The sequence below is a fragment of the Prionailurus bengalensis genome, chromosome B2 (assembly GCF_016509475.1).
Source record: "Prionailurus bengalensis isolate Pbe53 chromosome B2, Fcat_Pben_1.1_paternal_pri, whole genome shotgun sequence".
NCBI classification, from domain to species: Eukaryota; Metazoa; Chordata; class Mammalia; order Carnivora; family Felidae; genus Prionailurus; species Prionailurus bengalensis.
The window spans coordinates 119,913,312-119,929,174 of record NC_057349.1 but is presented as its reverse complement, the minus strand read 5'-3'; the positions used below and the strand labels follow the sequence as shown (position 1 = coordinate 119,929,174).

Genomic DNA, 15,863 nt, shown 5'->3' with positions numbered 1-15,863 from the left:
GTATCAGGCTTCCTCACCTATTACACATGTGGGCTGGAGCGATGAGGTTCATCAGTCAGCAAGACGCTTTCTTATCCTCCAGGAGTCACAACCTTGGGACGCATCATCTATAGATAATTATTTGACATGGATGTTCTGGAAAGATACAACAAGATTCTTTTTGAATATCTTTTAAGAAGACAAGACATACATATACAGAACAAAATATCGGAATCGGATTTAAATTGAAGGTCAAGACAACAGCAAGCGGTGAGTGGCATTCACCAGGACAAGAAAAATGTGCTCTGATGGCTCAGAAATATTGCTTAGGACTAGGGGTAGGTTTGGGAGAACTGTACACGGAGTTAGAGCTTAGACAGCGAGCCAGGACATTTCAGGGAGAATTGGGCAGAGAATCATCTAGGTGGAGTAGTGCATGGCGTGTTCGTTCAGAGATCAGGGAATGATTCAACTTCACTGAATAAAGTGTTCATAAAGGCAGCCGTAGAGATAAATCCAGGTTGTAGGAGAACTTGAACAACGTCAGCTTTTCCCAAATTTCAGGAAATCATGTCATTATGCCATTATCTTTATGATTTTTGTATTAACCATATACCATTTTACTTACTTGGTAATCTTTTAAGACGGATGGACATCTTTTGTGTTGCCTCATCCTAAACTCTACTATCCGTGGGTTTAAGAGTCTTAAATTATCTAATAAACATGATAGTTAATCTGTAACTATTAAAAGTATTTATCTGTATATCTGGCAAAATCAACCTGCTTTCCCCTCACGGAGCATGGACCACGTTTGGAGAATTAACGTTTTAAATAATGGAAAATCACGCTTTAAATAATGGAATTTAAGTGACATAACAGGAGCTGGATTTTGGAGAAAATTCATCTGGTGGCTATGTGTCGAATGAACAACTTTGGCCATTGTGGGAGGTAGGAAGATCAATTAAAAAGCAGAACCTGCTTTAGCATAAACAATCAGGACAGGAAGATATATTTTATTTATTTATTTATTTATTTATTTATTAATTTATTTAATGTTTATATTTGAGAGAGAGAGAGAGAGAGCATGAGTGTGGGAGGGGCAGAGAGAGAGGGAGACACAGAATCTGAAGCAGGCTCCAGGCTCTGAGCTGTCAGCACAGGGCCCCAACACAGGGCTCCAATCCACAAACCACAGGATTATGACCTGAGCCGAACTTGGATTCTCAATTGACGGGGCCACTCAGGTGCCCCAGGACAGGAAGAGATGTTTAAAAGAAACTTTACAATGAATTAGATGTGGGAGCAAAGGGAGAGGAAAATGTCTGAGAGTCCAGTTAAATGGACGACACCTATATCTAATATTTTAAAGATGTTCAGATAGGGGCGCCTGGGTGGCGCAGTCGGTTGAGCGTCCGACTTCAGCCAGGTCACGATCTCGCGGTCCGTGAGTTCGAGCCCCGCGTCAGGCTCTGGGCTGATGGCTCAGAGCCTGGAGCCTGTTTCCGATTCTGTGTCTCCCTCTCTCTCTGCCCCTCCCCCGTTCATGCTCTGTCTCTCTCTGTCCCAAAAATAAATAAACGTTGAAAAAAAAATAAAAAAATAAAGATGTTCAACTCTTTAGAGGCACAAGGAAATCATTTCCTGAAAATGAGATTTTGGATGATGTAATAGTACAAGTATTTAGGGAAGAGGACTTCACTTAAAAAAATGGGCAGATTTGGGGCGCCTGGGTGCCTCGGTCAGTCGGGCGTCTGACTTTAGCTCAGGTCATGATCTCGCGGTTCATGAGTTCAAGCCCCGTGTCGGGCTCTGTGCTGACAGCTCAGAGCCGGGAGCCTGCTTCAAATATGTGTCTTCCTCTCTCTCTGACCCTCCCCCACTCACACTCTGTCTCTCTCAAAAATAAATAAACATTTAAAAATTGTGTTTTAAATAGGCCAATTCTATAAAGATGAAGAAATTGTATGATCTGAAGCCTAACTTCTTGGTTTTCAGCACATGAGCTCTACAGCAGTAGCCAGATTCTGGAGACGCCCAGAGACTCAACTCAATGGGCACTCATTAACTTATTGACCGGGTTATAATCTGTGTTTTGCAAAGTGGTCAGAGAAACTTCCTACATTTCAGACTATTTTACAGTCTTTCGGAGGGAAGCCAGCAACTGTGGTTCCTGCTGAAATCCTTTTATAATGCAAAAATTGAGGGCCACTGGTTGTGAACCCGATCATAAGCAGATATATCTATTCTCCTTTGACATTTTGTGAGCTCTGTCGAAACTGGAGCTTGTCTTACGCTCTGTTCTGTTTCTGCTACAGCCACATGTGTAAGTTCTTAGCACATTGTTGTTATGCTGGGTGCCTTCTAGAAGAGTTGAGTATTGGCCTTATTAATGGAACCATTGCGCTACCAGGAAAATATATTTTATTTAAAAAAGGAGTTCAACAGGGGTGCCTAGGTGGCTCAGTTGTCCAAGCATCAGACTTCTACTCAGGTCATGATCTCACGGCTCATGAGCTTGAGCCCTGCATTGGGCTCTGTGCTGACTCTCTCTCTCTCTCTCTCTCTCTCTCTGTCTCTCTCCCTTCCCCCACTCATGCATGTGCTCTCTGTATCCCAGAATTAATAAATAAACTTTAAAAAAGGAGTTCAACAGCCAGTGGTTTGGGGATTGGCTTGAACTCATCTGATTCACTCACTAATTTCACTTCTAGAGCTGAATAAACCTCTGAACCACTGTCAACAAGAACATTGCACACTTGAGTCCATGTGATTTTGTACTTCTGGCTGTCCATTTTCTTGCGCAACATTCTTTCTTAATGTGTTGTGTAATGCTTTTTCTGTGAAAATATAAATACCCGGAAGCGAGCCGGGTTTTCCCCTAAAACTTTCTCCAGTGATACCAAATATGAGAATCTGAGTTTATCGAAGATCACCAGCTTCTAGCTATGATTACATCATATTTTCCAAAATATGTGGCGCTATTTGCCATCTGTGTCCTATGTGTCGGTGCATTGGACACTTTCATTGCTGCAGTGTATGAACACGCTGTCATATTACCAAACAGAACAGAGACACCAGTTTCCAAAGAAGAAGCTTTGCTCCTGATGAACAAGAACATAGATGTTTTGGAGAACGCAGTTAAACTGGCAGCCAGGCAGGTATTGTCCTTTCTTACGCTGGCTGGGATATTGCAGAGGAAATTTGAAACTTGGAAAGAGCGTGGGTATTTGGAATTTGTGAAAGACTGTTTTGCTCGTACTTGTTTTGAGCAGGGTGCACATATCATTGTTACCCCAGAAGATGGAATTTATGGCTGGGTTTTCACAAGAGAGACCATTTACCCCTATCTGGAAGATATCCCAGACCCAGAGGTGAACTGGATTCCATGTACAGATCCCCAGAGGTAATGTCATTACCCTTTGATTTTTGAACAAAAAAAATTGTGATATTGCAAAAATACAAATAACAAATCCATTAAACTTGACTCGTTCTCTTTTCTGGCAATCAGTTTATGGCTCTGGACCCACAAGCCTCTTCATACTGTGTGCCGTCTGGCATGGCTTGAGATGTTGATTCTTGGTTGGTTATTTATTGTGGTTTTCTTTAATGAATGGCCTGTGTGTACATAGTTTTTATAATAAATACACTCCATGGGGTTTCAACAAAGTGAAAAAGTTGTACTAGCTAGGACTTCTGTCCCCAAATAAAGTAAGCTCACCCATGAATACCTGCCTCCTTTGCAGGAATGGTAAAAAGATAAATGAACTTATGTTTCCACCTCCTAGCTGTGTGATGGGCGGCAGATCACCTAAATACTTCTCATCTCCGTTTCTTTTTTTAAAAAAATTTTTTTTTCAACGTTTATTTATTTTTGGGACAGAGAGAGACAGAGCATGAACGGGGGAGGGGCAGAGAGAGAGGGAGACACAGAATTGGAAACAGGCTCCAGGCTCCGAGCCATCAGCCCAGAGCCTGACACGGGGCTCGAACTCCCAGACTGCGAGATCGTGACCTGGCTGAAGTCGGACGCTTAACCGACTGCGCCACCCAGGCGCCCCTCATCTCCGTTTCTTTATCCACGAAACAGCAATCATAAAATTTCCTGTCCTACTTCCTTTACAGAGTAGACAAGAGTGTCAACTGAAGTGATACACGTAGAATCTAAACACAGTTGTGCCGCCTCCAACGTTAGCTGTCACGATTCCTTTTTTTTTTTTTTTTCACAAAAATAATTGGATCTGGGGGCGCCTGCGTGGCTCAGTCGGTTAAGCGTCCCGCTTCGGCTCAGGTCATGATCTCACGGTTTGTGAGTTTGAGCTCCACATCAGGCTCTGTGCTGAAGCCTGGAACCTGCTTCGGATTCTGTCTCCCTCTCTCTGTTCCTCCCCCACTCGCACTCTGTCTCTCTCTCTCTCTCAAAAATAAATAACGATTAAAAAAAATAAAAATAAAGGATAATTGGATCTGAACCTCTGTGTTTTCTTGTCTTTGGGAAATGTAAGCAATTATTAATAGCTATAGTTTAAGCATAACTTTTCAATGTTTATTTTATTTTTGAGAGACAGAGAGACAGAGCATGAGGGGGGGTGGGGCAGAGAGAGAGGGAGACACAGAATCCAAAGCAGGCTCCAGGCTCCGAGCTGTCAGCACAGAGCCTGATGCAGGGCTTGACCTCACAAACTGCAAGATCGTGACCTGAGCTAAAGTCAGACACTCAATCAACTGAGCCACCCAGGCACTTTGTTTAAGCATAACTTTCTTAGGGAACATCTGTATAAAACATAAGACAGATTTATGAAATTATTTTAGATGTATTTACTTTTTAAAATAGTTTATATGTAATTCCTTTAAAAGGCAAAATCTATGCATTAAAAAAAAATTTAATCTGCTAATTTTAAACTTGCAGGCATCTGTTCCGAACTATATCTATTGTACAAGAAAAAGAATGTCTTCAATAATTTTAACATTTGAAATTGACTGGGGGGGTGGGCTCAAGTCCAACGTTGCAACATAGGAGTTCTACTGTGTGGGTCAGTTTCTCCCAGGAGTTTCACCTTTGAAAAAATAATCTAAGTGTTGCATCGTCTATGTTTACAGTAACCGCATTAACTATAACTCAATGTTTACTTGATCATGAGGTTTGTTTTTTTTTCCCCCAAAGCAGGAAGGACTCATTATCTGCAATAATCCAAGAGGCTGATTCTAAAATTCACTTTATTTGCCTGGGCTGATAATACTGAATTTCCTAGGGGAAAGAGGTCCTGAATCCTGATAATTAATCTCAGATGAATTATTTTAAGTTGGGAAGGTAGATGACTGATGAAACTTCAACATTATTGAGGGTTGCAGACATTTACTCAAATGGTAAGCTTTCAGCCTGACTTACAAAAACAGAAGTCCGATATTTAATAAGATGGTAATATTGGTTTTAAAAAAAGCCACCATTTCTTCCCTAGTAATATTTATACTTAAAGGGGATAATAGAGGGCCACCTAGTTATCCTTGTGTATTTAAATACCATCATTTACAATACTGACCTGTCCCATGCTTCCTTGAGCATTACCCATGAGGAGTAATAGAAGATATTAAAATGCCCTAATTATTTAGCAGGAAGAAAGAAAGAAAGAAAGAAAGAAAGAAAGAAAGAAAGAAAGAAAGAAAGAGAAAGAGAGAGAGAGAAAGAAACAGAAAGAAAGAAAAAAAAGAAAGAGAGAAAGAAAGAAAGAAAAAAGAAAATAGGTGATAGTTTCATTGAAAGTTTTAAAGAGTCTCAATGTTAACAATGTTGCCCTGTTTTTCCTGAGGGGGGAAAAAAAAAGAAATGATCTGAAACAGTAGTCATAAATCATAAATCATAAATCAATCACTGTCATAAATTTGCCCTTTCTCTTCAAAGATTAGCTCCACATCAACTGTAGAGAGGCTGAGAGATGATGGAGAGAACCCAAATGGCTTCTAGAAGCAGTAAATCCATCAGTTTCCTGGGTTGCCCCCCTGTAGTTACAAAGTCCATAATGGCCATTATTTCTTTATGGAGCATCTACGTGGTTCCAGGAATTGTACCTGGTACACTAGACATATTGTCTCGTTCACTTTATGTGACAGGTATAACTATTTCCATTTTTCATATCAGGGAAAAAAGGAGGCTTACGGTCTCATATTGGTAATTAACATGGCAGGAAATCAAACCCAGCCATTTCCATCTGAGCCCTGATAACTGGTAGTCTTGGAGCACCTGGATGCACCATATTGTATTTGAAATCACCAGTGACCAGTGAACCCACTCCTTTGACAGAATGTTCTGGTTGCAAAATTTTTTTCTTTTCTGCTTATCTGTCTCTCTATAACGTTAGTCTTTGTACTGCCTTTATTACTTTATATATTATCATTGTATATATATGACTCACCTCCTTCAGATTAGAGCCTTTCAAATATTTGAAGCCACCTATCATTCCACCTATTTTGTCACCTCAATCTCTTCTTATTTCTTGGTTAATGTCCCCAATGTAGATGGATTTGGCAATACTTTGAGAAGCAATTTTGTAGTCTGTGTTTATCTCAGGGTTTCTCATGAACACCCTCGCAGGCAGGCAGGAAGTAATTATGTTGTACTGACAGATAAGGAAACTGAGGCAACACAGTGAAGTCCCTTCCTTCTTTCCTCCCTCCCTCCCTCCCTCCTTTCTTTCTTTCTTTCTTTCTTTCTTTCTTTCCTTTCTTTCTTTCTTTCTTTCTTTTCTCTCTCCTTTTTCCTTTTCTTTCTTTCTTCCTTTCTTTTCTTTCTCCTTCCTCCCTCCCTTCCTTCCTTCCTCCCTCCCTTCCTCCCTCCTTCCCTCCCTTCCTTCCTGAAATATTTCAAGTACATAATGATGCATTTGTTCTCTGTAGAAGACGACTGACATAGGAACAACTATTTACTGCTTCCTAGTAAGAGTATGGCTAGAATTATAGAAAAGCTCCTCCCCACTAAAAGAGTGTGTTAAATTTCAAGCCCTTCATTTGCCTGCCTAGAAGCACTTTATAAGAGAAAGCTTTCCTTCTCTTCTTTCTCCTCTTCCTCCACCATCTTTCCAGTGTTTCAGTCTCACACTGCAACTGAGAGTCTGGCACATTAAAATAGGTTAGCCTTCAGGGGAGGCAGGGGGATGGGCAAGATGGGCAAAGGGGAGTGGGAGATACGGGATTCCCATTATGGAATGAATTAGTCATGGACTAAAAGGCACAGTATAGCAAATGTAGTCCATGGTATTGTCATAGTGTTGTATGACACTATGACAGATGATAGCTACACTGGTAGTGAGCATAGCACGACATCGAGGACTGTCGAATCATTAGGCTGTACGCCTAGAACTAATGTAACAATGTGTCAACTATACTTCAATAAAAAATAAGCAAGGTAAACTAGATTAGCTTTCATAAATATGAAGACTATATTGCATGTGGAATTTTAGATCTTTTCTGATTTGATTCTTAACCTAGAGCTTGTGTTCTAAGTAACAGGCAAATAAAGTATGTTCTGGAAGATTAGAAATCACTCAAGTACAGTAAGTTTAAGGCCATATCTATTAAATCAGGTTTGGCTACACCCCAGTGCAACAAAGGCTCAGCTGCCTGGCCAAGGACAACTCCATCTACGTTGTGGCAAATATTGGGGACAAGAAGCCATGCAATGCCAGTGACCCTCAGTGTCCCCCCGATGGCCGTTACCAGTACAACACTGATGTGGTGTTTGATTCTGAGGGTAGGCTGGTGGCACGCTACCATAAGGTAAGAATATCTTCTTGTGTTTGTTTGTGGTATATATGTACATTCATTTGTTGAACATGGCCGAAAGAACGAACGCGTCTCTTGATTATTACGCTTTAATTGAAAAGGGGGTTTCATTCACTCTGGTCTCACATAAGGGTTCTGAGTTTGAATTAAGCATGAAGTAGAATTTGGCAGAATATTGAATGTGATCATAGTCTCACAAAGATGTTAATAGTCTCTGAGAAAGAAGGAGAAATGCTGTTATACCCTGGTTAGTGTTTTGGCTCAATTCATTGACACTCATAGCATGACTAAGTTTTATCAGATGTAGTCTGTCCCTCAGAGGCTCAAAAGACGTCAGCTATTCCTCTAGCTCTCTTAACTTGTGTTACAGCTTTTACTCGAGCTGTGCTTTTAGAGACCCCATGGTGCTCAACATAAAGCTCACATTCTGTAGGAGCAAAATCCAGAGGAAGAGTGTATTTTTGCCCTGCCTTGTAGACCTCGTCATCACACCTTGACTCCGGTTAGGCTACGTGCCTTCCTTGAGCCGATCCCTGCGGGATGAAGGACAAGCTTCCACCTGCGTGTAGGGTAGAGGAGCAAGTGACCCTCACTGAAGGGGAGGGGGTATTGCCAGAGCACAAATATGTACACATCAAGCCTCATGGTACATAGTATCTGAGCAAGTACTCTTGACCCAGGGCAAAGTGGAGTTGGGGAGCAATAATCAAGCTGGAAAAAAATTACCAATGGCTCACTGATTAACAAGTGTGAGCTATTGCCTTGCCTAACTTTATTTTTTTTTAATTTTTTTCAACGTTTATTTATTTTTGAGACAGAGAGAGACAGAGCATGAACAGGGGAGGAGCAGAGAGAGAGGGAGACACAGAATTGGAAACAGGCTCCAGGCTCTGAGCTGTCAACACAGAGCCCGACGCGGCACTTGAACTCACGGACCGTGAGGTCACGACTTGAGCCGAAGTCGGACGCTTAACTGACCAAGCCACCCAGGCGCCCCAGCCTAACTTTACTTTAAATGTATTTCACTTTTATAAGCCCAGCAGTATCAAAGAGAGATAGGACAGAGTTAATTTTATTACTATGTGCTAGGTTTCACACTGGCAGTGTTGTTGGTATTTAAAGAATACAGTGACAAAAAATCTGAAGTTTATAAGATTCAGATTTTCAACCTGTGATGTTAAGAGAAACAGTCACCTTTCAAATATCGTTTTTAGATATGATTTCGTTCGTTAGTTGTGGAAAGGTGGAGTTTTCTGACCAGCACCGTCGTAATAAAACTCCTAGACAGTGGTATACTGGGTTTGATTTCTGCAAATTTATGTGCAATAGTTTTAAATATGCATGTCAACATGGCTGGGAAAAAATTTTGATGGGTATGAAACACCTCTCCTTGGTAGTTTTCTCATGAATTTCCCCCTTCTTTGCTTTTTGTTAACAGTACAATCTTTTTGCGCCTGAAATTCAATTTGATTTCCCCAAGGATTCAGAATCTGTGACTTTTGAGACTCCTTTTGGGAAGTTTGGCATTTTCACTTGCTTTGACATTTTTTCTCACACCCCAGCTGTGGTGGTGGTGGATGAGTTTCAAGTGGACAGCGTTCTCTACCCGGTGGCGTGGTACAACACGCTGCCCCTTCTGTCGGCTGTTCCCTTCCACTCTGCGTGGGCCAGAGCCATGAGAGTCAACTTGCTTGCTGCGAATACCCACAACACCAGCATGCACATGACAGGTAACTCACACGTGTCCTGCACCGACTGGCCATGATAGCCTTAGACAGTCTTCATTGATTTCCAAGCCACACTTGTCTTTAATAATTCTTTCATTAATTCTAATGTCACAAAATTAATAATAGCCTGGCTTTCAGTGCCAATATGTTTTAAGGACCATTATCCCTATGAGTACGGAAGGAGGTAAACGCTATTATCTCAATTTCACATGAGGGAACATTGGAGTTAAAGAGAAGTCAAGTCACATGAACAAACAAACAAAAACAAGCAAAAAAAGAAAAACAAAGCCAGATCTAAAGAACTTTGCTGCCAGCATCCATCAGTAATAGTGAAATAAATCTTTGTGGTTAAAGTGATAAAATCATTTTAGACTTAACCAGAGTTTATCCTTCATTGCATCCATGTTTGAGGTAATACAAGCTCCCCTCTTGACTGCTTGGGTTATTCATTGATCCAGATGAAGAAACTTAAACACAAATAAATTAGACAGGTCAGCAGAGAGCTAAAATTATTCTTCGTGTTGGGGAATTTTCTCGTTGTTTGTTAAGTTGGTTAAATAAGAGGTAGTTTAAGTAAAAAAGTCAATTGACCCAAGTCAATTGATCATTTCAGTGCAAGCAGAACCTAATGGAGGACACAGAGGCAAATGGGAACTATGCCAGGCTAACAAGCTATCTCCTTAACTGTCCTGAAAGTGTTTATGCTTTCATAAAGCCATATCGAATTTCTCTGGGGGATGATTTTACGAGTTTGTAACCATGCAAAATTTGGAACCAATATTTGCGTTGCCTTGTGTCGCCATAGGGAGTGGAATCTACGCACCGGAAGCGGTCAAAGTGTATCACTATGACATGGAAACAGAGAGTGGCCAGCTGATGCTGTCCGAACTGAAGTCCCGGCTGCGAAGTGAACCCACCTATCCTGCAGCTGTTGACTGGAGTGCTTATGCCAGAAGTGTCAAGCCATTCTTGTCTGAACAGTCAAATTTTCCGGGGATGATTTATTTTGATGAGCTCACCTTCATTGAGCTTAAAAGAAACACAGGAAATTACACAGTTTGCCAGAAAGACCTGTGCTGTCACTTAACTTACAAGATGTCGGAGAAACGAACAGATGAGGTTTACGCACTAGGTGCTTTTGATGGACTGCACACAGTAGAAGGTCAATATTACCTACAGGTAAACAATAGTGACGTCAGTTAGAATGGATTGTTTATTAGTTTTTCTTCTGGATCATCGCTGCATTTCTTTAACAATCGTGCTGGATTCAGTTACTTGGTAGCCGTTACAGTCATCACTGAAGTTTTCCCCCAGCACACTTTGTTTAGTCTTAGCAAGAACAGAATGTCTTCTCTTGGCTGCAAGGTAAAACATAAAGCGAGTTGATGAGCTCTCAGCCAGCTGGATTCAAGTTGAAAGGCTGCAACCTCCATGCCTTCTCGTTTTGTGTCAGGTTACTTGAGAACAGTGCTTTTCGAACTGTCTTCAACAGGAGTCCAGACTCAGAAGTCCGTTTCATGTTACGATGCTGTGCGGTCAAGATGCGTGATGGTAATTGAAACAAATATTTTATTTATGACTTCAATTAGAATTAGAAATAGCCATAATTATGAGCAATAGCAGTCTGACTTTTAAAATCCAATTTATTGCATTTCACTTTATTTAAAAGAGAGACACAGAGAGAGAGAGAGAGAGAGAGAGAGAGAGTTAGTCCTGACCTATTGAACTGATTTTCAGATTCACTAATAGCCTCTGACCTCCAGTTTGAAAAGACTGCTTAAGAGGTGTAGGGGATAAAGGCAGGCCATCCCAAGAGGAGCCATTTGGGCATGAAGATTATTGTGAATTAAAAAAGCAATTAAAAGCCAGAAGATTCAGAAAAAGCTCTTTACCTCCCCCACAACTGCCTACAAGAATTTAGGTAGAGGATCTGCTTCAGAAAGAGAGCTATCAGCATAAGTAAGGATGTGAGGACAGGAACCAGGTGTGGCGAACAGGGAGGAGCCTCACAAGGCCTGTTGGATCAAAGGCCTCCACATTCCAGTGTTTCTAAGAGGCCAAATATTTGTGTACCCAATGTTTATTCTTTCTCATCTTACGTAAATTGCATTCCTTCCCTTTGAAGTCCCAGACCCCTATGCCCTCCTCCTTATTCCAGAACAATATGCACACCTCATTTTGCCTGTCTTGGGAATTGCCATGTCTGTGTGGATTCCCAAATGTACAAAATTCAATTTGACGTTCTCCTGTTAATCTGTCTCGTGTCCATTCAATTCTTAGTCTGGCCAGAAGGACCTTGACGGGGACAGGAAATTCTTCCTCCGTGACAGATGCGACTTAACAAATCTTCCTCTATTCCTTGAGATTGTGTCTTTCATGGAGAAACTATTTCCAAGATCTCTGACTACTTCTCTCTCCTTTGCCTACACAGATATGCACATTACTGAAGTGTCAAATCAGTGACCTGAGAACTTGTGGGGAGCCCGTGGGGTCAGCTTTCACCAAGTTGGAAGAATTCTCCCTCAGCGGCACATTTGCAACACGTTATGTTTTCCCACAGATCATTCTCAGTGGAAGTCAGCTTGCTCCTGAAAGGCATTATGAGGTAGGAGGAATTCAGGATGATCAATTTCTTTGAACAGATGGGGTAGACTCGCACCTTGGAAATCTTTGAGATTACGACACAGTGTTGCAGTGCTGTGGTTCACATTATACAGGCAGAGCTTTAAAGACACGGGAAGCTTTAATATGGAAGAGAAATTGTGGTTCTAGATGTCTTTAGGCTGTGACAGAGAATTTGGGGTTCACTTTTCCTACATAAACGCGATGCTGAGATCCAAGGCAACGGTAGGGTTATGGACGACGGCAGCTAATGTTCTCTTTATTTGCATAAATAAATACATTTTTTTTAATGGTGTGGAAGGCCCAAGTTAAACACATTAAACAATGCACCTACAGTTTATTTCATGGGTATGTTATTTTGAGAAGTTGTTCTAATGATAGCAATAATGAGAGTAATAATGGCGGTGCTTCATGAGTTAAAAGAATTTTTTTTATACGTCATCTTTTTTAACCACCTGTGCGGTAGTTTATTTGCTGCACTTTCACCCAAATCTCTCTACCCTTCGACCTTTAGATCTGACACACGGGTCTTCTGACACCAAGTCCCGTGTGCCTGTCTGTTACTATTTTAGAATGATGCTGTCAGAGAAGGACTCTGGGCTGGAAACCAAAGCTCTGCATTGGAGTTAATCCTTTGCTCTCTTTGATCAGGTCTTGAGAGACGGACGTCTGAGGAGCCGAAGCAGAACCCCTCTGCCTGTCTTAGTTTTGGCCCTGTACGGAAGAGTATTTGACAAAGACCCTCCGCGCTTGGGGCAAGGACCCCGGAGATTAGAATGATCCCTTTCCACTGGCACACTTTCAGGATTACCCTGGCAAAGAAAGGGAGAGGGGAAAAAAAAAAAAAAAAAAAAAAGCTTCATGTCTGTGTAGAAGAGCTGTCACAAATTGGCCGGAACAACAAACTTAAAACGTGAAAAGCAGTGGATGGGTTTTATATGTTTTACGTTTTCCATATTTGATATATAGCACCAACTCATTTATGGGAGCTGCATGTGGGATCCGTGTAGGTGCAATGTAAGTGTATGTGAGTATATGTGTGTGTAGCAGAACATGCAGTTAAATGGAGGGGGACTTAGAAAACTCCTTTTGTGTTAACTACTCTGATACATGTGAATGTTTGTCTATCATTTGTAAATACACAGGGGGCACCTTAAGTACGCAGAGGGCTTTTGATCCTCGTTGATTACGATATAGGAAGTAAAAAAAAAAAAAACAAGGGCTTCTCGTAAAGTGATTATGAGCAACTTTTCAAAACATTTTGAGTAACTTGTTACCTGATTAAAATTCTTCTATTATCTGTTTATTATACTCTTAAGTTCTAATTGTATGGAAATCAGATCCTTAGGACGGAAACAAAAAAGAAAAAATGATCTCCCTCAGACCACACCCTGTCTCCTTCTGGAAATAGTCTATCCTAAAATTTATCCAATCCTGATTAAGCCCCCTGGATCCTCAGGTTTGTTGCAGTCTGTGTGACACTGGGAGCTTCCTTAGAAAGGGCCACCCTGTCACCTTTCCCCCAGTTACCATTGGTCTCTCAGCCCTGCTACCGCTGAGCTCTTTTTTTTCCAGGTGGTCACTGATTAACACTGGGAAGAGACACACAGGAGAGCAGGGAGCTTTCTGGTTCATGCGGGAGTGGTTGGGGATCACTCTGGGCTGGGGACATCTTTTTCACACAGAAGATGACAGTTGCTCTCCTAGGCTTCTCCCAGATGCTTATTTCCATTCCATTTAGTTCAACCCAGTTCCAGGGGGCTGGAGATGTTCTGAGCCGCAGACGATCCCCTTGATCTCTGCTCCCGTCATGTCTGGATTTCCTCTCCAGGGGCTATGCCATTCAGATCCCAAGATTGTACCAGTGCCCCGGACTCTTCCATGCGGGACACGGGCATCTTCTGTCCTGATGGTCTTGTGCGGGCTTTTTCTAGAATTCTTCCCTCTCTTTCCTAGACATTTGTCTGGTGACAGCATTAGTACCTGGTGGCCCCAGCCTCCTCACCACCCTTCACCCCATGCATGTTACGTAAGCGACCTCTGCCCCCTTTCTCTAGCATGAGGAGACCACAGAATCTCCAGATCCTGTGAGTTTCTTCACTCCTACTCACGGTGACTCAACAAACAAGCTGTCTCTCTGGAAGTTGTTTTGATCCTTATCTTTTAATACCACATGTTTTTTATTTCTTTGACCTCTTTAGTCTCTCTCCTATCTCCCCCCCCCCCCCCACTTTATTTACCATGACTTATAAATGAGGAGCTCTGATAGACTCACTCCTCAGAGCAGCGACTTCCTCGTCTAAATTCTTTCTTTGGAGAGTGAAATCCTTCTTTTGGCTTCAGCTAGTATTCCTGAGTCAGCAGAGTATAATCTACAGGTGAGCAAAAATATTTTTTTTTCTTTTTATGGGAGCCAGTTTAGCCACAGAACAATGGTTAGGACTGAGAGTTAAAAAATAAATGTTTTATTAAGTTCTGTGGCAAAAATATATACATTCTTACAATGTAAATAACTGTACCAATCAGATTCACTCTAGAAAGTTGAAAGTGTTCTAGTCAGTAAGTATTAAATAACAAGAATTCACCTGAGTAAATTTAAAGACCAAATTGGCTTCATTCAGTGATTTATGAGTCCAGCAGCATTTCATCTAGGGGGGGAAGAAAAACAAAAACAAAACTCCATTGAGGTTTAGAAAAAGGAAGGTTTTTAAAGGCAGAGAGAGAGTGGAAAAAGAAAAATTATTATCAAACAATGCATTATTTTATTCAAGGTGGCTCTCCTACGGGGAGCTTAAGGATTAAGTTCTAGTACAGCCCAGGAAATTTCAGGTTGTCTGGTTAAAGTTCACATTTCTGGGAGAAGCTGAAGCTGCCAGTTAGGTTAGGTATTAAGTCTTGGTGGGGTTTAGATTAAGTGACTCCATTTTGGAACTGCTGTCTTCTTTTTAACAATATTAATATCTAGGCATATATATTTAGTAGCAACACAGAGGCAGATTTCTTATCTTTTATCATACATAACATACTATAACTCTGACTCCGATCCCACTTCTGATCACCACCTACAATTCTGACACCCAATTCTGAGGTGGGGGAGGAGGGTCCCACACCATGAAGCAATTGTCTGACACCAGCTGGAGGTCCTACAATTCAACTCAATTCTGATACTATATACCCAGAGACAGTGCTGGGTCTCACAGTTGAGGGGCTTAGCCCCACAAAACTGCCCTCTCCCCACTTTAGACGTCAAGCCCAGATTGTCACCTGTGCTTCTGACTGACTGGTTATACAAAGGAGGGTCCAAGGACCCCCTCCCTCGGTTTGGTTAATTTGCCCTAGTGGCTCCCTAGAACTCAGAAACATTTTACTCACTGGATTACTCGTGTGAAAAAACAAAATTCAACCGAGTAAATTTGAAGCTCTAATTGTCTTTGGAAATGATTCATGAGTCAGGCAGGCAGCATCCCACTGCAAGTGGAGGGGAGCTCCCCGGAGCTAAACAAGAAAAAGGTATTTTAAAGGCAGAGAAAGGGCATAAAAATAAATAAGTAGAAAAATAAAGTAAAATAAAATGAAATAAAATGAAATGAAATGAAATGAAATGAAATGAAATAAAGTAAAATAAAATAAAATAAAATAAAATAAAATAAAATAAATAAAAAAGAAGAAGGAGAAGGAGAAGAAAGGAATTTATTAGCAAGGAATGCATTGTTTAGGCCAAGTTGCCCTTCTAAGTGAAGTAGTAAGTACTACTTACTACTC

At 41.2% G+C, this 15,863-nt stretch overlaps 2 protein-coding genes across 4 annotated transcripts in view; both read left to right on the top strand.

Annotated features, from left to right (window-relative positions):
* Positions 1-62: 62 nt before the first annotated feature.
* On the top strand, positions 63-13,400 carry LOC122490000 (vascular non-inflammatory molecule 3-like). Of its 2 annotated transcripts, XM_043592398.1 has the most exons (8): positions 63-927; positions 3,044-3,137; positions 3,252-3,382; positions 7,554-7,746; positions 9,191-9,482; positions 10,285-10,658; positions 11,911-12,084; positions 12,753-13,400. In XM_043592398.1, the coding sequence occupies exons 1-8, from the start codon at positions 893-895 to the stop codon at positions 12,879-12,881; spliced, it is 1,422 nt and encodes a 473-aa protein (XP_043448333.1). In that variant the 5' UTR covers positions 63-892; the 3' UTR covers positions 12,882-13,400. The 2 variants fall into 2 exon arrangements, with proteins under 2 accessions (XP_043448333.1, XP_043448332.1); XM_043592397.1 differs by lacking the exon at positions 63-927 and having other exon boundaries at positions 2,848-3,137.
* Positions 13,401-14,187: 787 nt separating this feature from the next.
* LOC122489999 (pantetheinase) overlaps positions 14,188-15,863 on the top strand; it is a 67,338-nt gene continuing 65,662 nt past the window's right edge. The window contains exon 1 of one of the 2 annotated variants that reach the window (XM_043592396.1): positions 14,188-14,479. The gene's annotated coding sequence lies outside the window, so the exon portion shown is untranslated. The remainder of the gene's footprint in view (positions 14,480-15,863) is intronic. The other variant, XM_043592394.1, reaches the window with a different exon arrangement.

Bases quoted from the DNA above. Each gene is read 5' to 3' on its own strand.
- LOC122490000 (XM_043592397.1), top strand. From the start codon at position 2,925: ATGATTACATCATATTTTCCAAAATATGTGGCGCTATTTGCCATCTGT. The intron at 9,483-10,284 runs GTAACTCACACG...GTGTCGCCATAG, and splicing joins CACCAGCATGCACATGACAG to GGAGTGGAATCTACGCACCG. The intron at 12,085-12,752 runs GTAGGAGGAATT...CTCTTTGATCAG, and splicing joins CTCCTGAAAGGCATTATGAG to GTCTTGAGAGACGGACGTCT.